At 33.5% G+C, this 17294-nt stretch overlaps 1 protein-coding gene across 3 annotated transcripts in view; it reads left to right on the forward strand.

Moving 5' to 3' along the window:
* The window catches only part of NUPL1 (nucleoporin like 1), a 34413-nt gene that overhangs the window by 2666 nt on the left and 14453 nt on the right, over positions 1-17294 (forward strand). For 2 of the 3 annotated variants that reach the window (XM_004680153.2, XM_012723365.1), the window contains exons 2-10: positions 2659-2801; positions 3861-3896; positions 6071-6220; positions 6833-6970; positions 8308-8418; positions 10236-10260; positions 11459-11524; positions 12107-12281; positions 15072-15151. In XM_004680153.2, the coding sequence (XP_004680210.1) occupies positions 2659-2801; positions 3861-3896; positions 6071-6220; positions 6833-6970; positions 8308-8418; positions 10236-10260; positions 11459-11524; positions 12107-12281; positions 15072-15151 (924 nt within the window). The remainder of the gene's footprint in view (positions 1-2658; positions 2802-3860; positions 3897-6070; positions 6221-6832; positions 6971-8307; positions 8419-10235; positions 10261-11458; positions 11525-12106; positions 12282-15071; positions 15152-17294) is intronic. The other variant, XM_004680154.2, reaches the window with a different exon arrangement.

Consider the following 17294-nt stretch of genomic DNA (forward strand, 5'->3'; position numbering starts at 1 on the left):
GGGCGGGTCAGGAGAGGTCTGCCACGCCATGTGGTCTCCTCCGGGGCAGGCCGGAATCGAACTCATGCGGAAGTGGCTTTAGCTTCTCAGTGCAGTGCTTTAACCTGCTGCGCCACCAGGGAGGGCCATACCAGAGCATTTTAACACAATTGTAATCAGTTCATTATAATTCATTTGTTGACTCATCTGATTCCAACAATAGGATGTAAACTCCATAATGCTGAAGGCATTCTCATACCATTTTTCAGGCAGACAGAGTACCTAGAACGCCATACATAATTGTTGAGTGAAAGTATTCATCTTTCTGTTACTGACAGGAAACATCCTACGGGTAGGATCTGTGTCCTATTTACTACTCCACCTTCAGATCCTGTGACAGCAGTGCCTAGTGTATACAAAGGGCTTTAATAAATAATTTGCAGATGATTGAGTAAAGAAAATATTAGTAATCAAGTAGAAAAGTTTAGGTGGACTTCAGAAAGACTTGTATAAATTAACAAAAGAGAGTTTAATCTGTCCTTGTATAAATTAACAAAAGAGAGAGTTTAATCTGTCGGTTAGATCACTGGTTTGGAGACCCGACTGCTTTAAGTGCTCCATGGTCTCTATCTATAGGTAAATCAGTTTTGGGGAGTTACTCTGCACCTTCAGTCCCCACATGTGGGAAAAGGAGTGTACTTATGTCAAAAAGTTGTTTAATTAGATAAAGCATGTAAAGTATTGTAAAGTATTTAGCATTGTATCCAGCACTTGATAAATTTTCCATTAATGTTAGCCATTGTGTTTGAGACAGTGGGAGAAGGCCCTCTCTGGTGGCGCAGTGGGCTAAAGCACCGCACTTAGAAGCTAAAGCCACTTAAGCAAGAGTTCGATCCCCGCCCCAGGAGGTGACCACATGGCTGGCGTGGCAGACCTCTCCTGACGCGCCCGCTGCTCCCCTCAGCAGTGTGCTTTGTTGATCTGCCTGCTCTGCTCCCCACTCTATCTCTGGTGAAGCCTTTCACCACTCCTGCTCCTATGGCCTATACCCCAGTTCTGTATGCATAAATAAATAAATCTTAAGAAAAAAAAAAAACAATGGAAGAAGTTAAGGCAGTATTTCTGGCCTGCTATAATCAATGCAACTTTTCTGTAACACATCCTATTGAGTCCTGGGTTGAGGTAATACTTGATCAGATCTGAAATGGCTTGTTTTTTGGTAAAATAGGTACATTTCTCTGACATGAAGAAATTTCTCTTTTGCTTCTTTGGTAGAATAAGAAGATTTCATTTTTAGGCATTTCTTTAGTATTGTCTTTAACTTTAGTTATGAAACAATGTGTCTTCAGTTCTTAAGAAATTTAAAGTATTTTAATTCATTTGTTTCATTCTAAACACATATGCTTTAGCTGGATAGCTTTTGTATATTTATGGGTAACAGTAAAAACAAATGGGGTCCCTTATTTGGGGGCAAAGGGAGCATAGTATCTCTTTTCTTAATTTGATGTCTTCAAAATTTTCTAGTAATGTTTCTTAAATCACCTTTTTAATATAGTCAGTTAAGTGTTCAAAGATCAGTGTTTCCTTGTCAGTAAGACCTTTCAGCCCACTTTACCAACCCTTGTATTTCATATATCCAAGGGCAAACACATTCGCTCTTGGGGCATTTTTAGAATTGGTGGTAAACTAAGATATAATTAGAATTCTCCTTTTTCCTACTAGTGTTGGTGACTAATTTAAGTTTTATCTCCTTAACAAGCTCCTCCTATCCATACTAATCTGGCATGCTATCTTGTACATAATATGTTTAATTGAATTAATAAACATTCTTAATTATATTAATTATATAGTAGTAACATTTATTGAGGGTAATAAATTTTCTCTGTATAATCTCATGTTTAGTAAAAATCTTGCTAGATTATGGGAACAGTTGGGTACAGTTATTCCCATTTTGAAAATGAGAAGAGACTCAAAAATGTGAGGTAATGCCACACAGATATCAGCATATTAGGGAATTATTACCGAAACCTAGCTTCCTTCCCTTTAAAAGGAAATGATCCAAACTTTAACTTAAAAACAAAACAAAATTGATATTGTATTCTCTCATAGTGATTATAGTTACATAGAAGGGTAGGGATAAAATCAATAAATATAAATATATAGGGTATATGGATTTCCTGCTCTGTGTGTTATAATCTCTTAACTCTCCTTCATAATTTTTGAAAAGTCAAATTTTTAGCATTTTTGTTCTCACAGCTTTACATAGCAAATTTGGGCCTGTGGAGCTTGGTAGAAATTTTGAAGATTGTGTCTCTTAATAGAGGATAATTTTGTTGTACATTTTACTCTTGCCAGGATATGTCTGTAATGGGTCAGAGCAGACTGTGTGAGATCTTGTTTATGATTACTTGGGATCAGAGATTCTAATTGCTTTAGATTATGCTTTTCTTGAGTCTGGTGTTGTATTTTTTAAGATTAATTTTTGTGTGAATTTATTTGTAAAGAGGACAGAAAAATATTTGAACTTGACCTATAGGCAAATTGTTAGTTATTCTTGTAACCTGTGGAGGTATATTAAGATATATTAAGTCAGGAAAATAGTATTGGAGGGTTAATTTTCATTTTCTTAAGTAAATATTGGCTCTAGTAGACTTTTATTTTGTGTTTCTTATAAATAAGCAACCCTTCTGTGGGGCTCAATTTTGGAACTTTTGGAAGCACCGCAACCCCAGCAACTACATCTGCTCCTTCAAGTGGATTTGGAACTGGACTCTTTGGATCAAAACCTACCACTGGGTTCACTTTAGGAGGAACAAATACAGGTAAGGCAGATTATCACACTTGCTGGGGGTGGGATTAGGATTTTTATTCTTTTGCATGTTCTGTCTTGATTTATTTCTTTGTCATTGATAGTAGACTGAGAAAAAAGGTAAATACTAAGGTAAAAAGAAAAATGGATTTGAATTAAGTACCACTAAGTATAGTATAAGTATAGTCCTAATCATCAGCTATGATCTACTTTATTGTAAGGAAGGGAAACACACACACACACACACACACACACACACCCCTCTTTAAAGAATTAAAGAAGCTATTCCTTTCTATAGTGAATTAAAGTAATTAAAATTTTCATTTATATTATATAGTGGAGTGTTTTACCTTTGTGAAGATTAAGTCAAGTTTACTGATCTGAACATAAAAGTAATTTAGCATATATAGGACATCAGCATACTGTTTTGCTATAATATAACTTGTATTCCTAAAAGAGCTTACTTTTTTGTATTATTAAAACAGTTGTTTCATTGGGGGAAAAAGCAAGGGGTAAAAGTTTCTGATGGACATTTCAGTAATAACATTTGTTTTCATAATACAGGTATTTTGTTAATTATAAGCTAAAGATACATTTCACTGGAGCTACCACTTTAAAAGTTTGCACCTTACTTACTCTTTATTCTTTTGGGCTCTGTTATCTTTTGCAGTGACCTACTAATCTGAATTAAAACATGTAGAAATGGAAGAACTTCAGGAATAAATATGAGACTAGCCAGGGAACTTCTTGAGACAGTTCTGTGTGCCCGTGTTTTGTTTGGAGTAGCTTTTTCTGCCTTACCTAGTTTGGTTATAAGTGATAATTGTATTATTATAATAACAAATATAACAATAATAACAAATTCTGTTCCCTAATTAATCCAATTACATGTAGCTTGTCACATGGAAACCATTGCCATAGGGAGAATGTCCTGTTAGTACTTATGGTGGAAGGTACTGGGGTATAGTGATCCTGCCATCAGCGTTGTCACTTTTTGATGATTCCAGATCTTGCCCTTAGGACAAAACATCTTCTATTGATTATTAAGTTTTCTTTCTTTTTCTGTCCCTAGGAATAGCAACAACTATAACTACAGGATTAACTTTGGGTAAGAACTTTTGAGGAAAGAACCCAAATCTGTTGGTTTCTACTCTTCTCTTTCCTAATATTTCACAGAGCTGGGGTATAGAAGAAAGCATATAAGGCAATGACTACAGTGTACTGACTCATCAAAAATTTCCAGCATTCGAATGTTTTAAATAATCAATGACTGTATAGACTTTTTTAATTCTGAAAACTTAAATACAAAAATGGCTTTTCTGTAGAAAGTTATTTCACAGTATTTTTTCCAGTTGAATTCTTTCAGTGGAGAAAGCATCAAATTAAACCTGGTCATAGCTAATAGTTGTGAAGCCTTACTCAGTTATATATTATCTGGTAGCTCTTATCTATAAAATGAGGGTCTTGGACTAAAAGTTTTTGGATTTCTTTTTAGCTCAAAAATGTATTTATGTATAGTGATATGTCAAAGGGAATGTAAATAAGTGGGTTACAGCCTGCCTTGAATCTTGATTCTATAAATAATGAATGAATAAAAATGAAGGGATTTAAGGGACTTCAGAATTATTTATTTCTCCTATTTATTCATTTACCTGAGGTAACATTGTTTTACCCATCACTATATGACACAGAGAGATAGGTTCACACAACTTCGGAGTCTATCACAACAACTTGTCCAACCCAGAGCACCTATGTCCCTTAACCTCAAAATTAATTAAAAATAAAAATTGAAATAAAGTGGCAGACCTTCTTCAGTTGAGTACTACTTACCTGTCCTCAACAGGAAACATGTTTGCTTGCTGCCAAAGTTTTGGACAAGATTAACTATAGTGGCATACAGTTAGAACCCATAGGTGATTGCAAAATTATACTATGGCAGGAACTCCCCAGATGTGGTAAGGCAGTTGTGAAGTATACTTACTGACCTCTTTCCAGTACCTTCAGGAGATGCCAAAATGCAGGTCATTTATACATATCTTTAATTAAGAAGTCTTACATTACTGCTTCCTAACTCTGACCTTGAATTTTCAGTAATAGGTGTTAGTGTGATAGTACTAGAAGTGGTGAGAATGATACTGATGATGGCAGACACTACTGAGTGCATGAGCAAGACATTGTGAATTTGTTGTGAGGTAAAGGGGAAAGGCATATATAGTAGTATGTTCTTGTGTAACCTGATAAATGCTTTAAAAGGTGTATGAAAGCTACGTTGGAAGGCAGAGGAAGAAGAAAGTGGTAATTTATTTTGGGGTCATAAAGCATTCCAGGTAAAGGAGTGGAAAATGGAAAACTCCAATCAAAAGGATCCAGGGGAATAGAAAAAAATATTTTGTTGTCAGAGTTAAGGATTTAGAGGTGAGAATGGTAGGAAGAGTTACGTTTTGAGGAGCAAGTTAGAGTAAGAAAAGCCAAGGCAGTTTCCACGAAACTGTAGAGCCTATGGCAACCTGACAAGATGGTTCTCATCAGATATTTTATTCTCTTTTTTGGGAAGTAGCATAATTCCAAGTATAGCTTGGAGGTGGAAGAGATTGATAACAGAAGCAAAATAATTCTGTAAGGTTTTAAGGATACTTGTAATGGGGGAATGCCTCTGCAGTAGAATTAACAGGATTTATGACTAATGGAATACAAGGGAGGGTGAGAAAGCATGTTAGGATGATTGCCTTTGTTGGCCTGAACAACTAAATTGACTATAGTGAAATTTAGAGGAAACTTGTTTTTTTTTTTTTTTTTTTTTTTTTTAAGAAAGACCTGTAGATGCTCAAAAGTATATTGAGGTAAAGCTAGCCAGTGGATTTTCAGATAGATGTTGATTTACACACATGTACCTATAGCTGAAGTTCTGAAAGTGAGTGAGATATTTTGGGAAGAAAAGGGACTTTAGGGAATGAAACCTTAGGAAGTACTTTGGATGAGAAGGACTATTTTTCTACTCAGTATGAAAGAAGGATAAATGCTATTTTAGGTAAATCTAGGGGTAGAACTGAAATTGGATTTCACTGTTACCACATTGATTGGATTTTCATTTTTTTCTTAACACACTGGGCCATCTTTTCAGTATTTTCCTATTTGGGCCCAACTTCTGTATTTTTCTTTCTTATAATGTGCAAGTACCTATATCTTTATTAAAAGAGTAGGATTACAAACTTAGAGATCCTGATTGAAATTAGTATAATTGATAGACAGTTATGGTAAAATGAGATTTTTTTTTTTAAACAGGCACTCCAGCCACTACATCTGCATCTACAACAGGTTTCAGTTTAGGTTTTAATAAACCCGCAGCATCTGCCACACCTTTTGCTTTGCCTATTACTTCTACCTCAGCTAGTGGTTTGACTCTTTCATCTGCTCTGACATCAACTCCAGCAGGTAAGTCAGGTGGAAAAATTTGTTTTATGTTGACTTTTAATTTTATTTAGTTAATGAACATAGGTATTCACCTTTGTTAGTAGTAGCTTGGGAAAACCTTTAATCATGTAGCAATTTTGATCTACTAAAGATTAATTTGTGTAGATCAGCATTGGGCATTAAGCAGCAAAGGTTGTCTTGGATGTTGCTCTGTATTTACAGAGCTAAGCAGAAGAGGGTGAGAGGTACATTGCAAAACTTAATAACTATATTATTTTCAAGGAACATTTCCTCTATCAGAGAATGGCAAAGAAAGAATTTGTATAAACCTTGCCAGCATTAGAATTTATTTAATTTTAGAGGTGGGCTTGGGTTGAAAACTTTATTACAGTCTAGAATCAGTTTTTATTACCATTCTAGTAATACCCCAAACACTTTTTGCTTGAAGCTACTATTTCTCTTTATTCTTAGGTATAGTTTTATCTTTAGTGAGTAGTTTCCCCCCAAAATCAGTTTATTGTGGATATTAGGGCGTTTATTATTATTTTTTTAATTTAGAGTATTTATACTTTCTTTGTTTTCATTTTCATAGAAATGTTTCCTTTTGAAGGTTTACAATCTTACTTTATATAGCATCCACAGGATTTACTCTAAATAATTTGGGTGGAACAGCAGCCACAACTACAACTGCATCAGCTGGCCTTTCTTTAGGGGGGACCTTAGCTGGTTTGGGAGGTTCACTTTTCCAGAGTACAAACACAGCAACATCAGGTAATTAGTAGTACTTTTTCTACATGTATAGTCTGAATTTATACTAATATTCACTTTATTTTGATCTTTTTAGCCTATCTCTTTCTCTAACCTGTGTTTTCCTTTTAGTATGGAAACTGGTTTATGAAATGATAATTCTTGAATAATTGGATACCTTAGTCATTTTAGAAATAAACTTTTCTAAACAAAGAAGGATCTACTTAAGTATCAGTTAATGTTTAAGAGAAATTTTTTAATAAATGGTAATTGAATATGTGGGATCATGTAGTGTCTAGATTCATTCTAAGACAATTTGCCTTTTATTTATTTTTTTTTAAAGATTTATTTATTTGTACATACAGAACTGGGGTACAGGCCAGAGACTCAGGGGTGGTGAGAGGCTTCACCAGAGACAGAGGGGGGAGCAGAACAGGCAGATCGACGAGTACACTGCTGAGGGGAGCAGCGGGTGGGTCAGGAGAGGTCTGCTGCGCCATGTGGTCAGGGCAGGCGGGAATCGAACTCACGCAGAAGTGGCTTTAGCTTCTCAGTGCTGTGCTTTAACCCGCTATACCACCAGGGAGGGCTGACAATTTGCCTTTTAAACCCTGGTTCTAGGAATGACTTTCCATTATAGGTTGGGGATTCTAAGATGCTTTCAAAACAAGATTTTAAAACAAAAGTATGAAGTAATTTTATTACATTCACACTGGGTAAACAACTGAAGTTCAACTTAGCTGGCAGAGCACACTGTTAGGTTTTGATTTCTCATTTCATGCTAATTTTAAAATTAACTTTATCTTAAGGATTTCACAGATATTTTGAATACTTGCAATATAGTTAATGCCAACATAAGAAAGCCAGTGTGTCTTTGTGAAAGTGAGAAAAGCTCTCTTCCTCTTAATAGTGTAAGGATTTCTGCTCAGTGACTTACATATTAGGAAAAGCTGACATGGTAAAATCACAGAATTCCCAGTACTTAAGCTAATTTACAATGTCTGTTTAATTTCAGAAGTTTGAATAAATAACTAATATGTGTCTAACACTTGGTGTTTTCCAGAAAGGGATGTGGTTTGATGTTTTTCTATTGTGTCATTTATTCTGATGTTTAATGAAAACAAGTCAGAAGAAGGGAAAAAAGACATTGGTTAAAATAACATGTAGAAATTTGTAGTGTTCAGTAGTAGTTTTAGTCTTTGTTAATAACATGTTTAGATTTGTTTCATGTAATTGTCTAAATTAAGTATGAAGAATATCTGGGATCCAACTTAAAAGCATTTGAGTAATTTGGTCAGTAAGGGAAAATTGTTATAAAAACTTTCAGTGAACTTTATAAATGATGTTTGACTTATTTGTAGGACTTGGACAGAATGCTTTAGGCTTAACATTGGGAACTACAGCAGCTACTTCAACTGTAGGCAACGAGGGCCTTGGTGGCATAGATTTTAGTAGCTCATCAGATAAAAAGAGTAAGTAATGTTTATTATAATTTTATGTCCTGACAAAGGAACTTAAATTCTTATGTCTGGAAGATCATTAGTTATATATTCAGTTATAAAATCTTTACTTTTGTTTGTTTGCATTGTATTTCATAAAGGTTGTATGTGTTGTACAGATTTTATCTTTGTAGAAGACTATAATTTTTATGTGCATGTTTTATGTAACTATTTAAGATAGTTGTAATTTCTTTTAAATTAGGAACAGGATTTTAACCTGTTCTTTCTGGTGTAATATATCACATGTATTTCTCAATGTCAGTATTCTTTAAAAATATTTTAATGCTGCTTAATACCAATTTTATGAGTGGATATAGCATAATTTAGTCAACCATCTCCTATTACTAGTGTTTGTTTCTATTTCTTTACTTTGGGAATTACCATCATGTTGGGCATCTTATAGAGAGGGGGATATAATATGCAAGTTTGAGGAGCGGACCCTATTCAAATTATTTATCCTCTCTTTGTTTTAGTTTGTCTATATAAGTATGAGGGTACTAACTGTACCTATTTTGTGTGGTTGGTTTGAGGGTTATTATTTGTGAAGCCTAATAGAACCAAGGACACAGGATTGCTTTCTAGATTTATGAATTTATTATGAAGTTTTAGAGAAATACCTAGAAATTGATCCATTAGCTTAAAGAGAGGGACAATTTGGAGACATGGTATAAATTGTGAAGGTGCTTTCCTGAAAAGGTTTACCAATTTATTTACCCACCAACCAGTATTAAAATGCCTTTATGGGCTTTGCCATACTAAATATTCTTTTGAAAATTTGTGAACCCAGATTCATTTTGAAGAGCTTTGTGTATTTTTGTCATGCGTGTGATTTTTAAATTTTGTTTTGCAACATCTTTTCTTTTTTTTTTTAATAAAAGTGTGTTTCAGTGGAACCTGTACATCGTGCTCTGAATCTCTGGAAAATTGTAAAATGAGTTAATTATTGGAGTTGTAAAATATGCAGTGTTTACATAAAATTACAAGAATTTTTTCAATCGACATAGGGTTTAGTTATAAGGAGATACTATTAAGTATAAAAATTATTATCTTAAAAGTTGGTAAAATAATTTTTAACTTAAAAATTTGGGGGTTTACTTCTCTTTGAGTGAAAATTGACTAATATCTAAACATAGATCCTGTTTCTTTTTTTTCTTAGTTCTTTGTAACAACTCCGTTATTACAAAAAGAGCTTTAGATGTTTTAGCAGCTTTTTTTACTCATTTGTATGAGTTTTGGTGTCCTCCAACTATGTTTATTTTATGCCTGAGAGATTCCTCTCTTTGTTATAATTACTTTTAGATTCCATTGGAAAGAACAAATTGAGGCAAAGGAGTAAGGGAAATTTTTTTTTTTTTAAAGATTTATTTATTTGTACATACAGAACTGGGGTATAGGCCAGAGGCTCAGGGGTGGCGAGAGGCTTCACCATAGACAGAGTGGGGAGCAGAAAAGTAGTTCGACAAAGTACACTGCTGAGGGGAGCAGCGGGCAGGGTCAGGGTCAAGAGAGGTCTGCTGCGCAATGTGGTCACCTCCAGGGCAGGTGGGAATCGAACTCATGCGGAAGTGGCTTTAGCTTCTTAGTGCTGTGCTTTAACCCACTGTGCCGCCAGGAAGGGCCCCACATAACTCTTTTTTATGTACATAAACATGTCTCCATTACATGTTATGGTTGGAGTTCATGACAGGCATGACAATTTCTGGATATACTCTTTTGTTTGTGTTAACTTGAAATTTGAAGTTGGAATATATTGTTACCTGTTTTTACAAGAAGCTTCTTATATTTCCTAGGTGATAAAACAGGAACAAGACCAGAGTAAGTTTACAATTTAAGCTTTAAAGTATTTTAATTAAGAGTTTACTTATCAACTGTAGGCAAGTTGTGTGATTGAAAGTAAATTGAGCCATGAACACATTTAGAAAAAATAAATTCTTACTTAATTCCTGTTAAAAGTAAAGTAATGTATACTCTGGAAAGATTTTGAAAGGTCAAGTCTTTCTAGCTTTAAGAAATTTCTGAACCAATTCTTTCTAGAAAGTTGGTTTAATATTGTAAATACAAATATATTTTTATAAATTTTAACTCATTAAATATTGAAAAACTCTTGAAACTTAACTCTTGGAGAACCCTTTATACATAAAATGAAAGCCTACACACATTTTTTACTTTATATATAAATTACTATGCCAGTACCACTTATTTTTTAGTGGAGAGGGAGAATAACCTCCATATATGTCATATTTAGTTTGGAGATCATTGTTTTTAATACCAGTTGTATTTACTAACCTAACTTATGTACGTTAGTGAAAACATTTACAAGTAGTGATAAGGTTCACACCTCAAAAACATCTTGTGTATATTTTAGCCCTTTGACATATGTGAAGAAACTGAGAAAGACAGCTTTGCCTAGAATTATATCAAGGAAATAATTGCAGATCTAAGACTGAAATATTAATTAATGATTTAATGAATATGATAAAGATACAGTATGATAAAGATAGCTTACTTCTGTAAGTATTAAACACTTCAGATTTTCTTAAGTTGTTGCTTGGACTTGTTTTGTTGAAGCATAAGTTGAAATGATAAAATAAAGTGAATTATTTTGAGAATCTCATGAGTTCTGAAACTTTCCTTAGTTAATACTTTAATATTTTTGAACTGAATAAAATCTCACTTGAATTTATGAGCTAGTGGGAATTTTATTATCTTACTCAATTTATAGCATTTTTCTAATTTTTAGACATTTAGTCAGATGCTTTAAGTGTACTTATAGTAATGCAAATCTTTTTAGAAAAGAAATCTTCATTTCATATGAATCGCTAAGGTTACTTTATAGATCAAGAAATTTATTGTTCCTTATAAAGAACTTTGAAATTATCCCAAGGACACTATAAAGGGGGATAGGGAATACTTGCTTTATTTTATTGTAGCTTAACATATACTCTATTAAAATTTAGTCATCAGTTCTTTATAATCTCAGTGTTTTAATACCTTTCTGCCATTTTTTCCCTAGGGATAGTAAAGCCCTGAAGGATGAAAATCTACCTCCTGTGATCTGCCAGGATGTTGAAAATCTTCAGTAAGTTAATGTGAAATATTATTAGGTAAATCATACTTGAAGAAGACAGCGTACATTTTAGAGGGAACAATCTTTCTTAACCCTTAACTTGGGTTAAATTTTTAATTTGTTAGAAATTAGAGAGAGAATACCAGGAATTAAAATTCTGTAACTCCATTCTGTGAAAAAGAACCAGAGGTCAATTTTTTGTATTTTCTTCTTAATATTTGGACTCTTAATTGTAAATATACTTTTTTTGTTTTCTGAAGGAAACCAGAGCTAAGTTTTTTTTTTTTTTTTTAAAGATTTATTTATTTATGTATACAGAACTGGGGTACAGGTCAGAGATGCGGAGGGTGAGAGGATTCACCAGAGACAGAGCGGGGAGCAGAACAGGCAGATCAACGAAGTACACTGCTGAAGGGAGTAGCGGGCTGGCCAGGAGAGGTCTGCCACGCCATGTGGATCTCCTACTGGGCAGGCGGGGATCGAACTCATGCGGAAGTGGCTTTAGTTTCTTAGTGCAGTGCTTTAACCCACTGCACCACCAGGGAGGGCCCCAGAGCTAAGTTTTTAAAAACTGAGTTTTTTAAATCTTTTTAGGAAATTTGTGAAGGAACAAAAACAGGTCCAAGAAGAAATAAGTAGAATGTCTTCAAAAGCAATGCTTAAAGTACAAGAAGATATTAAAGCTCTGAAGCAGCTTTTGTCATTGGCTGCCAGTGGATTACAGAGAAATACTATTAATATTGACAAATTGAAAATAGAAACTGCTCAGGTAAACTCACAGCCATTTCATTATAGATTTTTTTGGTTTGTTTTCAGATAGAAATGTCCTTTTTAAATATAAAGCTAATATACACATGCGGTAAGACCCAAGATAGTTATTATACTTTTAAATTGTTATGACCAGTACTCATTTTTATTGTTTACTATGTATCAGTCTAAGTATTTGCTGTAATAAGTTATTAATTTTGAGTGTTTACTGTGTGCATTCTAAGGAATTCATATATATAGTCACTAGTTTTCAGAGCAACTTGATAATAAAAATGGTAATGATGTCTATTATTCATGTCTGGTCTCTGGCATAACATACTTTATGTATAATATATATAAAATATAATATGTAGTCTTTTCTATATCAGTGGGGAAAAATGATGATGTATGGTTTACTTGCGTTTTACTTTTCAGTTTTAAAATACATTTTATCCCTGGCAGTCTAGAAATTTTCTCTAAAATTTTCCCTGATCTTTTAATATGGCATTATGAGAGTGATATGCTCTTTACAAATGAAACGATAATATTTTGGTAAAACAAATAATGGTGTTTATTTATGTTCCTTAAGTCAGCTGTTGAATACTTTAATGGTATTTTAATAAAAACATTAATTAAACTAGCTACTCTAAATAATAATCATTGAAGGGGATTCAAAAACTTCATTAGTGCTTTTAAATTTTCCAATCATCTATTGATTAAACACAAATAAAATATTTCATGGTTTTCCTTCCCACTTATTCTTTCTTTATATATTATCAGATATGTTGAATGTTAAGGAGAAAAGAAAATGTTAGTTAGGCATTTAGACTGGAGGATGCTGAGTCTCTGATTAATAATTTCATGAAATTATAAATTTTATTTGAGAAATAGATGAAATTATATAAATTATGTGGAAAGGTCAATCATTAATAAAGTAATAGAAGATGCAAATTAAAAAAAAATACTGTGTTGAGATCCATTGTAACTGGATAGTTCCATTTATAAATATTTGTGAATTACCTATTAGTTGTTAGACTCATTGTAGATGAATCTACTTCTGCTTCACTGCCTCCCACCCTAGACAGACAGCTCTAAGGGTACTAAAGGTCTTGTGGAGTAAATTAAAAGCTATTGGGGTAAGTAAAATAGTAAAAGATGGGTAGAGTATAAAAGGTAACTGAAGAAGAGTTTATAAGACAAAGAAGGCTTTTTTAAGGAAAAATATCATTTGAATTGAATTTGGAAAATATTATAGGACAGAGACTTAGATTGCTCTTTTTTCCTGTATTTGGGAGCTAGTGATCTACCCACAGACCAGTGAATTATTAATTGAAAGTCATATTATGATCCCTTTAGTGCACTAGTTATTCAGAACCTTTTCTTTAAAAAAAAAAAAAGCCTCTTGGAAAATAGAAGCAATTGTCAAGTGAAGAGCAATGTGGCAAATGTATAGAACAAAATATTTTGGAAGCAAAATCTTTCACTCCTTTTTGGTTCATAATTCAAGAGTTTTAAGTATGGTGGTTAAAGATCTTCATTTTGGCTAGGGTGAATATCATGTGGCTTGTTGATGTTCATTGTGGAGTTCAGCTTTCCATTTTGTGAACGTTTTTAAGGCTCTGTATGTGCTGAGCACTCCGGAGGACTATACTTTTCCTAATGAAGTGATGACAGCATTTGGTACCAAAAAACTTAAAATATACTAGGAGAGTTAAATCAGAGAGATAATATATTGCAGTTATAAGATACAGAGCCCCAAAGGATTTAGGTGGACACTTACCATTGATCCTTGAAATGTGCACTAGGTCTTCTCTAGATGGGTAAGTAGGAAGATTAGCAAGCCAAGGAATGGAGGCATGAGTGGCCTGTCTGAGGAGCTGTAAGCAGTTCATTATAGTAGAATCTGGGTAGAATCTACTTGGAGAAGAAGGTAGAAGTGAAAATTTGAATAGTCCAGTTTTTCTAGGGCTGTTGTGCTATAGTTGAGTAGGATTGAAGTCTGAGCTGAGGAATGAAACAAATTTAATTGCTTGGCAGTGAAGTGAGGATAGGAGGTGCTACAGTGGACATAAGATAATAATACTTTTATTTTTCTTAAATAAGGAAACAGATTACAGAAGCAATGAAATAACTACTAATGTGGAATATAAGTATAAACAATATTAATCTTTATCAATCATGACACATGTTGATAAAGAAGATAGAACTGGCATTGAATAACTGTAGGAGGCTGTAAGTGAGCTTTAAAAGAATTGTGCTGCCTAGATTCACTTCTCAGGCTGTTCAACTACATGGCCTTGGGCAGATGATTAATGTTCCTTTAACTGTACTTCTTCATTGAATGGAAACTTTTTATAGAGTTATCATTTAGTATTAGTCATCATATATTGAGTCTTTAGCACAGTGCCTGGTATATAAGTATTGCCCAGATTCCTAACTACTGCTGTCATCATTATTTCCTACTACATTATTTTTTAGAAGTGTTTTCTATATTTGTATAATAAAGATTTTTAAATAGTAGTTTAGTTTTTCAATGTGGGTGGATTAGCTTCATGAGTCCTACAGAAATCCATAGCTTCTTGAAATAGGTAACAGCTGATAAACTTACAAAAGTTTGGTTTGCTTAAACTTTAAACATGGTTTGTCTTTTCTGGAAAGATGTTTTATTAAATTGCAAAAATATCTTCACTCATAATATATTTTTTACACCTTGATTGATGGCATTGTTTTGAAGTTTCAGTGTAGAAATAGTTGGTATTCTAGCATAATTTTCCACTGATCTTTTTTGTTTTTTAAACCTCTGGTAAATTAGGAGTTAAAGAATGCTGAAATAGCCTTAAGAACACAAAAAACACCACCTGGACTCCAACATGAAAATACAGCTCCTGCTGAGTAAGTTACTGTTTTTGTTGTTGTTTTAAAGCAAATGCTCTCTCACTTTTAAAACAATATACAAACTAAGAATATTCATTTACTATGTAACAAGCCTGGGTTAATAAGCACTGTATATGGATTTTAAAATTTAACTCACAATAATCCTGAGAAGTTAGCTTACTGTCTTATTTTATTGGATAAATGAATTTGAGTCTTTACTACTATGCAGTTAACACTTTTTTTACATGTTACATAATACTGATAGGAGTTGTTTTACTTTATTATGTTTATAGGTAATAGAAATTCCCCTTTTACCAATAAAAACATTTTAACTTGAAAATAATTTTCAGATAGCCTTTTCCTTAAAAAGGTCATGCTCATGTCATTCATAGCAGCATGGATGGAGCTAAGCCAGAGGAAAAAGAAAAATATTGAATAATTTCACTCATAGGAGGAATGTGGGGGAACCAAATATGGGACCAGGAAAAAAATTAATTGAACAAAATTAACAGGCAACTATTAATCAGAGAAATTGCTGGGGATGAGATGGGAGAGGGATCAAATATAGTTTAACTCTTACTTACTTGCCTAGTTTTTATATACGTAGGTAATAAATCCTGAGGAAAGAACTTTAGAAAATGTAGATATGTAAAAGTAAAAAGCAAAATCCAGCTCTTAGTGTAGTATGTGTACATATTTATCTTGTCATTTTGTATCCTTTCATGTTGCTAGAGATAATATCTAGCATTCATCTTAGATGTTACTTACCATATGCCAAGCAGTGTGCTAGCACTGTACATTCTTTATCTCATTTTTCATAAAACCCCTACAGCTTTTAACTATTTCAATCTTAGGATAAAGGAACCTGAGACATGAAGAGGTGAAATCCTGGGCTTATGAGTGGTGGCAGTCCATTTGGGCCTGGTTCTTTACATTTTTGTTTGCTTTTAATTTTTTATTGTGATTTAGTTTCAGACTTACAGACAAGTTTCAACAATATAACAAAAAATTCCCATGTAACTTTTGTCAGATTCCCTACCTATTAGCTTTGTGAAGTATTTGATTTGTTCTTTGCTTTTTATATTCATATGTACATCTTCCTCCCAAAACAGCTTGATTTGGTGCCTTTTATGTTTAAGTACTTTAGTGTGTAATTCTTAAACAAAGATATTCTTTCTCATAATTACGGCACAATGATCAAATCAGAAAATTAGTGACAGTGATACTTCTGTTAGCTTAGGTTAGAATGGATGTGCTCCCTTGTGAGATTACTAGCTTGTTCTTCATGCAGCCATGAAGAGCTGGTTTTGAAATGGGTAAAACTCATATATGGGTATGGTAGTTTTTCACCTTCAGTTGTCTCCTATGTAGCCTTTATAAAATAATTGTTCTGTTAAATGAATACCACTGTGTAATCACAGTAATACAAAGTTGCAGGGCCGCTCTGGTGGTACAGTGGGTTAAAGCAGAGCACTATGAAGCTATCTGAAGAGTTCCAGTCCCAGCCGGGGAGTGACCCACTTAGTGTGGCCGACCTCTTCTGACCTGCCCGCTGATCCCCTCAGCGTGGGTTTCAGTCAATCAGCCTGTTCTGCTCCCCACTCACTGGTGAATCTTCTCATCTCCTGCACCTCTGGTTCTTGTATGCATAAAATAAATAAGTCTTTTTTAAAAATAGAAATAATTCAGTTTCAGCTGTTTAGTTGACTTTCTGAATAATTTAAGTAAATTATATTGTTTTTATTTAAAAAAAACGAAGTGGGTAGAATTGTATGATTTTCTACTGCGAAAAACTCACAGTTGACCATTTTTTGTAGCATAGTGTTCAGACTGAATACTATTAAGATCCCTTTTTATTTTTCTGATATCTTTTGAATAGATTAAGTCTGGGTTAAGTTTATCAGAATAGTTATCAAGAGAAATAAATATTGAACTACTGCAAACACTATTAAATAAACTATAGGACTTTAAATTTGTATTGTCTTTTCCTATTAATGTGCTTTTATTGTTTCAGAATCTTGGTCACATTGCATTTAGTTGTTTCTCCTTGATTTCTTCTAATCTTTCTTTGATGATCTTGATATTTTAATGACTTAATGATGTCTTAATGTCTTTGATGACCTTGATCCCTTAATAGGGTTTTTCATGATTGGAATTAGAA

The sequence above is a fragment of the Condylura cristata genome, unplaced genomic scaffold, assembly GCF_000260355.1.
Source record: "Condylura cristata isolate star-nosed mole 26May11 unplaced genomic scaffold, ConCri1.0 scaffold00010, whole genome shotgun sequence".
Classification (NCBI taxonomy): domain Eukaryota; kingdom Metazoa; phylum Chordata; class Mammalia; order Eulipotyphla; family Talpidae; genus Condylura; species Condylura cristata.